Source organism: Henckelia pumila, chromosome 3 (genome assembly GCF_033568475.1).
Source record: "Henckelia pumila isolate YLH828 chromosome 3, ASM3356847v2, whole genome shotgun sequence".
NCBI classification, from domain to species: domain Eukaryota; kingdom Viridiplantae; phylum Streptophyta; class Magnoliopsida; order Lamiales; family Gesneriaceae; genus Henckelia; species Henckelia pumila.
The window spans coordinates 74,816,898-74,830,205 of NC_133122.1; the positions used below are offsets into that span (position 1 = coordinate 74,816,898).

At 40.2% G+C, this 13,308-nt stretch overlaps 1 protein-coding gene across 1 annotated transcript; it reads right to left on the reverse strand.

Moving 5' to 3' along the window:
• Positions 1 to 10,250: 10,250 nt before the first annotated feature.
• On the reverse strand, positions 10,251 to 13,056 carry LOC140887430 (zinc finger A20 and AN1 domain-containing stress-associated protein 4). The gene is made up of 2 exons (XM_073294674.1): positions 12,436 to 13,056; positions 10,251 to 10,615 (listed from the first exon to the last, which is right to left on the reverse strand). Exon 1 carries the CDS (start codon positions 12,937 to 12,939, stop codon positions 12,469 to 12,471), a length of 471 nt encoding a protein of 156 aa, XP_073150775.1. The 5' UTR covers positions 12,940 to 13,056; the 3' UTR covers positions 10,251 to 10,615; positions 12,436 to 12,468.
• Positions 13,057 to 13,308: the final 252 nt, after the last annotated feature.

Sequence of the window (13,308 nt, forward strand, 5' to 3'; positions counted from 1 at the left end):
AGGTAAATTTAATGTGTTCTAACCAACTTAAAGGGGATTTTTGAGTTTTGGATTAACTACTGAAAATTAAACAATTAAAAATTACTAAAACCACTAGCATGCAATAACGAAAATTAAACTGGAAAAAAATCAATAAGAGATGAGACTTGGTATTGGTCGACTACACCCTTGATATTCATTCATTCAATCATCGATTCCCTAAAAATAATTAATCCTATTAAATATTCATCATTGAAAATCAAATTCCTATTTTACCTTAATTTTAGTTGATTAGAAAACAGCATTCTAAATTAACCCTTACCAATAAATTAACCCGAATTCCAGCGATCTAGATTTAAATTTACGGTAGCGTTCAAACTAGTAAAACTGACGAATCTAGACAACACAAACACCAGCGATTCTATTTAGCCTAGTCAATAATTGATCCTACGAATTAATAAATTCAACAGCAGAAAATATCAAACGTAGTCGCTTTGCAAATTAGTTGATTCAAACAATTACGGATTTGAATTCTAATTTAGCTATCGTTTGCAAAACAAAATCCTAAGATGACCAATCCTAAAATCTCGCATACAAACATGAAATAAAACAGATCAAAAATCAATATTCAACAGGAATTAAACACTGAAAATCGAATCTCATGAATAAATTATATCAAGGTTTCGTCTCCCTCAACCAAGTATAAAAGTTAGCTACAACGATTCATGAAAACTCAAGAAAAATTCAAAAGAAGAGAAGAAAACTTGAGAGCAAATTAAAAAGAATAAAACCTAGCCGCCTTAGAGGTTGTCCAAAATCTGATAATAATCCCCCAAAAACGGAATTAAAAGCCTAATAAAGTCTAGAGTCCAAAATAAAAGAGTTTCCAAAATTACAAAATCCTTCCCGAACAGCCTCGTGCACTCGAGCGCTGGAGTACGGCCGCTCGATCGCTCAATAATATGCAATTCTCTGTTTTTCAAACTTCTTGGTCGCTCGATCGCTCAAGTTCATCCGCTCGAGCGCCCAAAAATCTCCGATTTTCTGCCTCCCTTTTCTTCAACTTTGGCACCTCCTACACATTAAACCCGGAAATATGTTATGAAGCTAAATGCATGCAAATTACAAAACTAAGATAAAACAAGAGCAAAAGCAAATGAATGCATGCAAAATACTAACAAAATAACATCAAAATATGCAAACAAAACACGACTATCAAATACTCCCACACTTAACCCTTGCTCGCCCTCGAGCAAGTCATGCAAAACAAAATGAAACAAGACTAATACATAAGTAAGGACGATCATGCATAAAACAGCCTCAAAGAAAACCATTTTCACCCAAAACAAGCTCATAGCTACTCTCAATCATCAATGATACACCTTCAGTCGAATGCGAACGTGTGTGTGTCATGTTACCCCAGTTACATGCAGCTTCAAAAGACAAAGTTTCAAGACTGTTCGCCGACCTATAACAATTTAGTGCAAGCCTCACCATCAAGAACTCTCCTCTCAACAATCTATCAACATAACATAAACTCTCTTAAGAAGACTACACATCAATTATTTTGAAATTTTTTTTTCCAGTCCCAATAATTACCCACATACTTAGCTATGAAATAATGAATAGCATTTCATTCACATTCCAAGCCCGGATGGAACTGATGCCTTACTATTTTTTTTTTTTTTGCAAGGCTTAACCCCATTTTATCCGCAAACTTAGCCACAAACAAGATGAGTAGGATTTCAAACATCTCGCTCGCAACCCGGATGGAGGCGATTGCTCAAAAGCATGTTATACAAGTTTGTTCCAAAAAAACAAGAGAGTGAATGCTCTATCAATAAGATTATCAAGACTTAAGAACCGTCAAGTTTCACAAATACCTATTGTCGTGCAATGGTGCAACAGACATCCACGATATCTAATACATCACTACACTTCACTGGTTAAACAAGCGTGCTTAAAATATTCAACAAACAACCTCTGGTTTTTCATATCCAATCAAAAGTCAAAATTTTTCAAAAAAATCATCATTTTTCAACTATCTCATCATAGGTCGACAACTCATCCTCAACTTATGAATTTTGACAACACAAACGACAACAACAACAATACGATGCAAAACAACACAAGAAAAAAAACAATACAAACAAAATGCAAAATGCATGCCATGAAACCCCCCCCCCCCCCCCCCCCAAAAACAAAAAAAAAATTAAACTAAGCATTGTCCCCAATGCATGCTAACACAAAATACAACCTATCAAAATTTAAAAAATTCTATGTAGAAATGCAAAATGAAACTCCCCTGTTTCAATGGTCGGCGGCGTCTTCCTCTTCATGCTCAGGAGGAAGGACAAGATTGGCACCATGAAAGTCGGAAGGCTATGGAAATGGGACAGCCGGTGGGAGCGTAGTAGGGTCGATCCCGAGTCGCTCTGAAATGCCTCGGCAAATGAAGTCCAATGCCTGAAAATTCGAGGCTACAGCGGTATTGAAGGAATTTTGATACTAAGCCTGATGGGCCAACTCCCTAATAGTGACAGTAGTAGTTCGGCGGGGGGGGTGGCGGAGGTCGTACAAGATCCGGGACCGGTATGAATTGATCATCCACTAGTAATTGGCTCATCCGATATGCACGCTTGGCATCAACAGTGGCGTGATCAATTGGGCGCATGGGTTGCAACCATTCTTCGTCGGGTCGATGGGGTACAGCGGCGTGCAAGCACAGTTGCGTGATAATCATCGGAAAGAAAAGAGTCGATGTCCTGGTAGTGATGGAATGCCTCAGCTGTGCGTGAATTACTCGCCCTGCATTCACCGGTAGATTGAGATCAAGAGCGTAAAGTAGCACGACTCTCTCAAGATGGACTTCGCTCGTGTGAGAAATAGGCATCAGACGGCGAGATACAAAAATGTACCAAGTGGCTGGATTCATATATAAATATTTCTCTTTGAAGCACTGAACCATGACAGGATCTTGCCAAGCAGCCCCTGCCATGCATAATTGTTTAATGATCTCGTCCATATCTGGGCGGAGGCTAGGCTCTGGTACAAACTATCGTCGACGTCGGGCGTCTCCAAAAGGCTATTCAGATCTTGGGGCGCATATGAAACTAAAATTCCTCGAACGAAGGCCTTGCTATCCATGCGCTCCGCAGCATTGGCGTAGAATTCCCTCACAATAGGGACAATATCCGGAGATGGTTGTCGAGAAAATGGCCCCCACCCTCGGTTCACGACTTGGTTAGCCACATCGTTGTCGTACCCCATTAGAGCAAAACCCCTCTCAGTAATAGGGGAGCGATGGGTTTTCGCATGATCGTATCTCTCTCGAGCGGCTTGGCTTACGAAACGTCCGAAAAGGTTGAGTGAATCGGAATCATCCCTTGTTCGTTGGTGAGAAGATTCGCTGCGCTCACGAGTGCTTTTCGGGCCCATAATGGTGTAAGAATAGCAAGAAACTTGATCGGGGTAATTTATCGAACAGTTGGCGTGCACTTGGAATTCCGGTGTTTCTGAGCAAAATGAGATGATGGATGAGTAGAGATGAGAAAAGTGGTGAGGAATCCAATTTCGGGAATGATACCTGCAAGATAGGAGGAACAATTGGTGAAAATTGCACAATTTGAAATTTTGGGGTTTAGGGTTCTAAGAGAAGTGAGTAGAAGGGGTAAAGAGAAGTGAAGAGAAAAGAAAGAAAAGAGAGTAATATACCCGCCCAGGGACGCGCGCTCAATCGCGCGAGTACAAGCGATCGAGCGCGCCCTAAAAAATAGGGGCAGAGAATTCGGAAAAAATGGGCGCTCGATCGCGCGAGTACGGGCGATCAAGCGCGCCCTAAAAAATATTTTTTTGCAGAATTTTCCAAAATTTTCCGAATAACGAATTAAAGAAAAAATAAACCAACACAACACAAAAAAAAAAAACAAATAAAAACAAAAGGGAGAGAAACACTGGGTTGACTCCCAGCCAGCGCTAAATTTGCAATCAGTCTATAGCTCGACTGTATGCCGCGATTTAGTCGACAATTGGCGGAGCATCGAGAGTGATCATGCTCGTCCCCTCCTATGTTTGCTTGGACTCCTTCATAGTAGTATTTAAGCCAGTGGCCATTCACCTTAAATATTTTGGAGGTGTCCAAACTTTGAATTTCGACTGCACCATGAGGAAATACATTAGTTACAACAAACGGTCCATTCCAACGTGAACGTAACTTATCTGGAAACAACCGAAGTCGTGAATGATAGAGCAGAACTTTCTGACCGACTTCGAAGGTCCGTCTAGAGATCATCTGGTCGTGGAATGCCTTTGTTTTGCCTTTGTAGATCTTTGAGCTGGCATAAGCATTATTTCGGATCTCTTCCAACTCTTGCAACTGCAGCTTTCGGTGCGCACCGCTCTCATCCATCTGCATGTTAAAGTTTTTGATAGCCCAATAGGCTCTATGATCCAATTCCACTAGCAGATGACACGGTTTTCCAAAAATCAGCCGATATGGAGACATCCCAATCGGCGTCTTGAATGCGGTTCTATACGCCCACAAGGCATCATCCAAACGCATGCTCCAGTCCTTTCTTGTTGGATTCACGGTCTTTTCTAGGATGGACTTAATCTCTCGATTTGATACCTCAGCTTGACCGTTGGATTGCGGATGGTATGTAGTGGAGATCCTATGCGTCACATGGTACCTTTTAAGCAGACTCGCCACAGTACGGTTGCAGAAGTGTGTACCTCTATCGCTGATGATAGCTCGTGGAATCCCAAACCTAGAGAAAAGGTTGTGCTTGATAAATTCTGCAACAACTTTAGAATCGTCAGTACGGGTGGCCTTTGCTTCCACCCATTTCGAGACATAGTCCACAGCAAGCAATATATATATATATATATATCCATATGAACTAGGAAAGGGTCCCATGAAATCGATGCCCCAAACATCAAAGATTTCACAAACTAAAATAGATTGCTGGGGCATCTCCTTACGTTGGGAAAATATTACCTGTCTTTTGGCATTGAGTGCATGACTTACAGAACAAGTAAGCATCTCGAAATAAAGATGGCCAGAAAAAACCGCAATCTAGCACTTTTCTTGCGGTCCTTTTTGCTCCAAAATGGCCGTCACATGCATAAGAATGACAAAACGTGAGGATAGGGGTTACCTCGCTTGCGGGTACACATTGACGTATAACTTGATCAGCGCAGTGTTTCTACAAGTATGGATCATCCCACACATAATACTTTGCATCGCTCCGCACTTTGTCCCTTTGTGCCTTGGAAAATTCAGAAGGAAACCCTTGAGTCACTAAATAATTGACAATATTTGCATACCATGGTAATTCGGCGCTTGCTAAAAATAGTTGCTCATCCGAAAATTCTTCTCGCAAATTCAGCTCCTCATCAACATGGACCAGGCGACTCAAGTGGTCAGCAACTCGATTATCGGTTCCTCTTTTGTCCTTTATTTCCACATCAAATTCGCTTAAAAGGAGTATCCATCTTATCAGCCTTGGTTTTGCCTCCTTCTTTGCCATCAGAAAACGAAGAGCTGCATGATTAGAATAGACAATAACTTTAGTACCAAGTAAATAAAAGAGAAATTTTTCTAATGCAAAAACAACTGCTAGAAGCTCTTTTTCAGTGGTGGAGTAGTTTCGTTGGGCATCGTTCAGGATACGTGAAGCGTAGTATATAGCATGCGATGCTTTCCCAACTTTTTGTCCTAAAATAGTGCCAACTGCATAGTCACTGGCATCACACATAATCTCGAATGGCTTGCTCCAATCCAGTGGTTCGATTATTGGTGCAGATGTCAATGATTCCTTGAGTTTCTCAAAAGATGTTTTGCAAGGTTCATCAAACTCGAATGGGACATCTTTTTGCAACAGCTTGCACATGGGGGATGCGATCTTAGCAAAATCCTGAATGTACCTTCTGTAGAAACCTGCATGGCCAAGAAAAGAACGCACTTCCCGCACACATGTGGGATAAGGGAGGGACTGAATAATATCAATTTTAGCCTTATCTACCTCTATTCCCTTAGATTAAATGACATGTCCCAATACAACACCTTCCCCAACCATAAAGTGACATTTTTCAGAATTTAAGACTAAGTTGGTGTCGACACACCTCTTAAGGACAAGCACAAGATTATACAAACAGTTTTCGAATGAATTACCATAGACAGTAAAATCATCCATAAAAACTTCTAAGATATGCTCAATGAATTCAGAAAAAATACTAACCATACACCGCTGAAAAGTGGCCGGTGCATTGCAAAGTCCAAAAGGCATCCGTCGATAAGCAAAGGTGCCAAACGGGCAAGTGAATGTCGTCTTTTCTTGATCCTCTGGCGCAATAGCAATCTGAAAATAACCAGAATATCAATCAAGAAAACAATAATAAGGATGACATGTTAAACATTCAATCATTTGATCAATAAATGGTAAAGGAAAGTGATCCTTTCGGGTTCCTGCATTAAGCTTACTATAATCAATACAAACCCTCCACCCATTTTAAATACGGGTGGGAACCATCTCATCATCCTTATTCTTCAACACAGTGATTCCGGTTTTTTTGGGTACCACTTGAACCGGACTGACCCACTGACTGTCGAAAATTGGGTAGATGACCCCAACTTCAAGTAGTTTCAGAATTTCAGCCTTTACCACTTTCATCATAGGTGGATTCAACTTTCTCTGCGGCTGACGTGAGGGGTTCGCTCCTTCCTCCATCAAAATTCGGTGCATGCATGTTGAAGGGCTAATTCCCTTGATGTCTGCTATAGTCCACCCAATAGCAGTCTTGTGCTCTTACAATACTTTGACTAATTGTTCCTCTTGGTCGGCTTCCAAACTATTGGAGATGATGACTGGTAATGTTTCTCCTTCTCCAAGGAAAACATACTTAAGATGGTTTGGAAGTGTCTTTAATTCGACCACTGGTGCCTGCAAAACAGATGGAAGGCGCCGAGTATTAGAGATTGGTAAATATAAATAAGAGACATTACCTGACTGGGGTAGTTCAGGTGAATTATTCAACATCCCCTTAATCTCCTTCACTTCTTCGCTGAATCCAATTCCATCATCTTGCTGAGTGGGTGCAATAATAGCCACCTCTAGATCATCTTTTCCTGCATGCTCACAATAATCTTGTGCCAAGTAATCCACAATATCAACAGAAAATACACAATCATCACTATCAGGAAATTTCATGGCATCATAAATATTAAATTTCACAACCTCGCCATCAAACTCCATAGTGAGTGTGCCATTATGAACATCAATTTTGGTCATGGAAGTTTTCAAGAATGGTCTGCCTAACAGAATATGACTATTATGATCACCGTTTTCCATGTCTAGCACATAAAAATCTACAGAAAATACCAATTCATTCACTTGCACCAACACATCTTCTACTATTCCCCTAGGATATGCATTAGACCTATCCGCTAACTGAATGACAATTCCAGTTTTGTTCAATGGACTAAGTTTCAAGAATGCATAAATAGACTATGGCATAACATTAATTGATGCTCCTAGATCTAACATGGCCTTCTCAAGTCAAACATTCCCTATAGTGCATGGGATAGAAAACATACGTGGATCCTTGAATTTTGCGGGCAACTTTCGTTGGATCACAGCAGATACGTTCTCACAAAGTTCCACTTTTTGACAACCCTTCAGTGTCTGTTTCCTCTTTGCTGTGAGCAATTCTTTCAAGAACTTCACGTATCGAGGTACCTGCTTAATAGCATCTAACAACGGGATATTCATCTCAGATCTACAAAAAGTCTCATACAGATCCTTTATCCCTTCATCTTTTCTAGATTCCTTAAGTGCTAAGGGGAAAGGGGCAACAGGCTTATATTCAGACAGTGGAGGAAACTTATCTCTTGGCGCTTCTTTCATAGATGCTTCTCCATCAGTCGCCTTCGGTTCTTCTTGTGGCTTCTCCTTGGTTGAAGCCTCCACTTCTTTTTCCTTGATCTTCAACTCCTTCCCATTCCTTAGAGTGATCGCACTTGCGTTTTCTCTTGGGTTCGGAATTGTTGGAGATGGTAAAGCATGAGAATGCTGTGCTTCCAACTTATTGATGGCGGTGGCGAGTTGTCCCATCTGAGTATTCAAGTTTTGGATACTTGCTCTTGTTTCCTGTTGAAAATCTACAGTGTTAGTGGCAAGATCCTTAACAATATTTTCGAGAAATTCACCCGGTGTTGGTATCTGAGGTCGCTGCTGTTGTTGAGGGTACGGTGGCCTATAAGCTTGATTGTACGGTGGTGCTGGAGGCCCCGATTGATTTTCCTGAGGGTTCCCATATCTCAGATTTGGATGATCCGTCCAACCGGGATTGTATGTGTTGGAATAGGGATCATATTTCCTCTGTGGTGGTCCAGGAAATCCTCCAGTAGCATTGACATGTTCAACTGACTCTTCTTGAAGTGTGGGACACGTATCGGTAGCGTGTCCCACTGCAGCACAAATCCCACATGCCTTTGTAGTCTGTCCATTCCCTATAGCCATCTGACGCACAAGAGTCGTCAATTCAATTAATTGTTGTTCAAGGGAAGAGACATTTACCTCGTTGTTCTTTTTCAGTATATGCTCGTTCCTGATGGTGCCAAATTGTTGTGAATTGGCAGACATACTCTCTATCAAGTTCCTTGCTTGTGCCGGCGTCTTGTCCACAAAAAATCTTCCACTGGCTGCGTCTAGCATACTCCTGTCATGATGTAACAAACCTTCATAGCAAAATTGTATCAATTTATTTTCACTTATCTGGTGTTGCGGACAGCTGGCGCAAAGCTTCTTGAACCGCTCCCAATACTCATGCAATGACTCTCTGGAGTATTGCTTGATTCCAAATATTTCCTTCCGGATGTTCGCAGCTCTAGAGGCTGGGAAATATTTCTCCAGAAAGATTCTTTTCATCTCCGTACATGTCGTGATAGAACCAGAGGGCAAGTAATACAGTCAATCCTTAGCAGCACTCTTTAAAGAGAAAGGAAAGACCCTCAGTTGAATCTGCTCCTCTGTTACTCCATGGGGCTTCATACTCGTGCAAACCACATGAAATTCCATCAGGTGTTTATTCGGGTCCTCACCTGCAGGACCATGAAAGGAAGGTAATAAGTGAATTAATCCAGATTTGAGCTCAAAAGTAGCATTATTTTCTAAAGTAGGAAAAGTAATGCATAAAGATTGTTTATTGGGGTCAGGAGTGCCCAATTGTCGAAGACTCAGATTTGCATTAGCAACCATCTCTTCTTCTTCTGGAAAAGCAGCTCGAGCAGCGGCTTCGTGTTGTTGCCTACGGAGTTCTTTCAATGTCCGGGTCGTAGAGAAAATCTTCTTCAGCAAAATCTACTGAAAGCATGAACAAGAGAGAACTAGAAACAAAAAAAAGAGACGCGAATGAGATAAAACAGAACAAAATAAAAAGAAATATAACACAATAAATTAAACACCGTTCCCCGGCAACGGCGCCAAAATTTGGTAGCGCTTAGTCACGTCACGGCCAAATTACCCAACTCAATTAGATAACCACGAAAAATGTAGTAGTGTGAGAAGGGATCGTTCCCACGAGAAAAGGTAAATTTAATGTGTTCTAACAACCTTAAAGGGGATTTTTGAGTTTTGGATTAACTACTGAAAATTAAAAAATTAAAAATTACTAAAACCACTAGCATGCAATAACAAAAATTAAACTGGAAAAAAAATCAATAAGAGATGAGACTTGGTATTGGTCGACTACACCCTTGATATTCATTCATTCAATCATCGATTCCCTAAAAAAATTAATCCTATTAAATATTCGTCATTAAAAATCAAATTCCTGTTTTACCTTTATTTTAGGTGATTAGAAAACAGCATTCTAAATTAACTCTTACCAATAAATTAACCCGGATTCCAGCTATCTAGATTTAAATTTACGGTAGCTTTCAAACTAGTAAAACTAAATCTAGACAACACAAACACCAGAGTTTGTATTTAGCCTAGTCAATAATTGATCCTACGAATTAATAAATTCAACAACAGAAAATATCAAACGTAGTCGCTTTGCAAATTAGTTGATTCAAACAATTACGGATTTGAATTCTAATTTAGCTATCATTTGCAAAACAAAATCCTAAGATGTCCAATCCTAAAATCTCGCATACAAACATGAAATAAAACAGATCAAAAATCAATATTCAACAAGAATTAAACACTGAAAATCGAATCTCATGAATAAATTATATCAAGGTTTCGTCTCCCTCAACCAAGTATAAAATTTAGCTACAACGATTCATGAAAACTCAAGAAAAATTCAAAAGAAGAGAAGAAAACTTGAGAGCATATTAAAAAGAATAAAACCTAGCCGCCTTAGAGGTTGTCCAAAATCTGATAATAATCCCCCAAAAACGGAATTAAAAGCCTAATAAAGTCTAGAGTACAAAATAAAAGAGTTTCCAAAATTACAAAATTCTTCCCTAACAGCCTCGTGCGCTCGAGCGCTGGTGTACGGCCGCTCGATCGCTCAATAATATGCAATTCTCTGTTTTTCAAACTTCTTGGCCGCTCGATTGCTCAAGTTCATCCGCTCGAGCGCCCAAAAATCTTCGATTTTCTGCCTCCCTTTTCTTCAACTTTGACACCTCCTACACATTAAACCCGAAAATATGTTATGAAGCTAAATGCATGCAAATTACAAAACTAAGATAAAACAAGAGCAAAAGCAAATGAATGCATGCAAAATACTAACAAAATAACATCAAAATATGCAAACAAAACACGACTATCACCAGGCGTGTGTTCATGGCCAAACAAACACAATCATGAGAACAGGATTGTATCAGGTAGAGTCCTGTGTGAAGTATATCTTAATTTACTAAAACAGTTGTGCAGTTCAAAGACATCACGTCTACTGTCAACCAGTGAATTACTATACTTTCACAAGGGAAGGTTCAAAGAATAACATCTACCTATCCTATGCAGGATTCAACTATTAAACTTTATCACATATATCATAGTTTATCTTTCAAATTTCATTCATGTGGGGGATTGTTGGACTAATTTAGATGTGAATGGAATTCATTAATTTCCTTCCATGTGCTCGGTTGGATTTTATTTCATTATTTTGCCTTCCATGTGCTCTGTTGGATTTCATTTATTCACATGGTCCCTCCACATTCATTATTCCAGCTGCTGGTAGCCCTTTACCTTGTCTGGAAAGTAAAGTGTCGGTAGAATGCATGTATATGTAATAGAATTCATTCCTTCAGTACTGCACACTCTGAATGAAATAATTTTCTAAGCTTCTGCTGCCTTTTCCTCGTGCATGCTAATGCTTCTGTTATCTTCATCATTTCTGGGCAGCTACGTTTTTATTTGTGCATACTTCTGAAGCTTCTGCTCGTGCATGCTCTGCCTCATCCTGGCTCCTATTTTGCTCGTGCATGTTCTAGCTAGTTTCAGTTCATGAATTTCTTTTTCTGCTCATTCTCGAGCCACTAAGTTTCCTGCCAGTGCTCGCTTTTGAGCTTCTACGTGATATCGTTACGGTACAATTTCAATTTGCCGGTGTAGTACCTTCGTGCTAGGTGACTACAGGGTTTTATCGTTGTATCCTGGGAAACAGACGTCCGTCGTAATCCTCCGAGCACATCCGAGAGAGGACGAATCAGTCTTTTAATGTCAAAAGCCCCAAAACTCGAGCACAACTTCTCTATGATCTCGGTAGCACCTTTCTATAGCTCAACCTTCAATTACATGGCTAAAAACACTCTAATATGCATTGAGAACGAGAGAGAATACTTTATTTCTGCATTTTAAATTGAAATCCGCTTGACTATTTATAGGCAGCGATAGGTAGATTTGATCCTGAATTCAAATCATCCGATCTCTGTGACTCTGCCCCATCTTTGCCTTTCGGTGTTGGATCCAGACCCTATTGCACAAGAATCGCACGCAACTTGATCCTCCAAAGATTTAATAATTTTTACCCGTGAATTTCTCTATATCATGTTTCATCGAACCCATCCTCTTCTCCCCTTCCCACATACAGACGGCACCAATCGTAAGGCGGTCGAGTTCAATTCTGGTTTCTAAGATTGATAGAACAATTTAGGTATACACCGCAGCAAGATCAAATCATAGACAAGATAGTTTAAAGCAAACCAAACAACTTAATTAGGATGAGCGAGACCGATAATTCTGAGTTCGACCTCTGCTTCCAATGCTTGCTAATAAAGTATAAAATTAAAGAGTTTGAATGGTAGGGGTAAATATTATTATATTATATTATAAAGTATAAAGAATCAAATCGATTTATTTACCGAACTAAGAGTCAAGACAATGAAATCCTAAAATGGGACATATATATTTTTAATATACGAATATAAATATAAATTCTATATTACAAACTAAGAATATAAATTGCTAAAAAGTTAAATAAAATAATTAAAAATAAAAATCATACAAATTTACAAGGAGAACCATCGTACGGCTGAGATTACATCTTGTCCAGTTTGGCCGCTCTGATGACCGGATTGGCCTTGGCTATGGCTTCCCGGCCTACGCCTTTGAAATCGAAGCTGCAGCCGTGTTTCTCGGGGTACCTGTGGGTCCCACAGAAGGTGGTCCCACACCTACACCTGAACCCCATCAACCCCACCTTCTTCCTGCAAGAAGAGCATCTGTTCGCCAGAGACGGAGGAGAAGGAGGATCCGCCGTCGTAATCTCCTCCTCCGCCGCCGCGGAAGGACTCATCTGAACCACCGCCGCAGACGACGGCGTAGGCGTAGAGGAGGGTAAAGGGGTGGAGAACATGGGAGAAGAATCCCCTGATTTGTTGAGACAGAGGTCGCCGTAACATTTGGAGCACATATTTTTGGTGGCGGGGCTTCCGAAGAAGCCGCAATTATTGACGCACATCCTGTGGCCTTCGGGCGCCTGGGGCTGGAATCCATGCTCTTCCGCCATTATTTCTTTCCTGCAATAAACCCTTCAATAAGATTTTCAAAGATCGATGGAATCGCGTAGCGTAGCGGAATCTACATAGGGGGAGAAATATATATTATATATAGGAGCGGCGGAAGGATCGAAGAAGTTGGAATGGAGAAATGATAAGAAAGGAGAATAATAAATAATAAATGAGACAGCGTGGGGTGGAGGCCACAGCCTGGATTACCATTATTATTATTATTTTATTTATTTGTTTTAGACCAATACCAATACATATACTATTATCATTTTAATACTTTGCATCTAACCAACCAACTATTGCAACTCTTTCCTTCCTTCTTTGGTGACTTACAAACTTTATTTCCTTGATTTTATTCTTCTAATCAT

What these genes read in the sequence shown, in the direction of transcription:
- LOC140887430 (XM_073294674.1), bottom strand. Translation starts at nt 12,939, where the DNA reads ATGGCGGAAGAGCATGGATTCCAGCCCCAGGCGCCCGAAGGCCACAGG.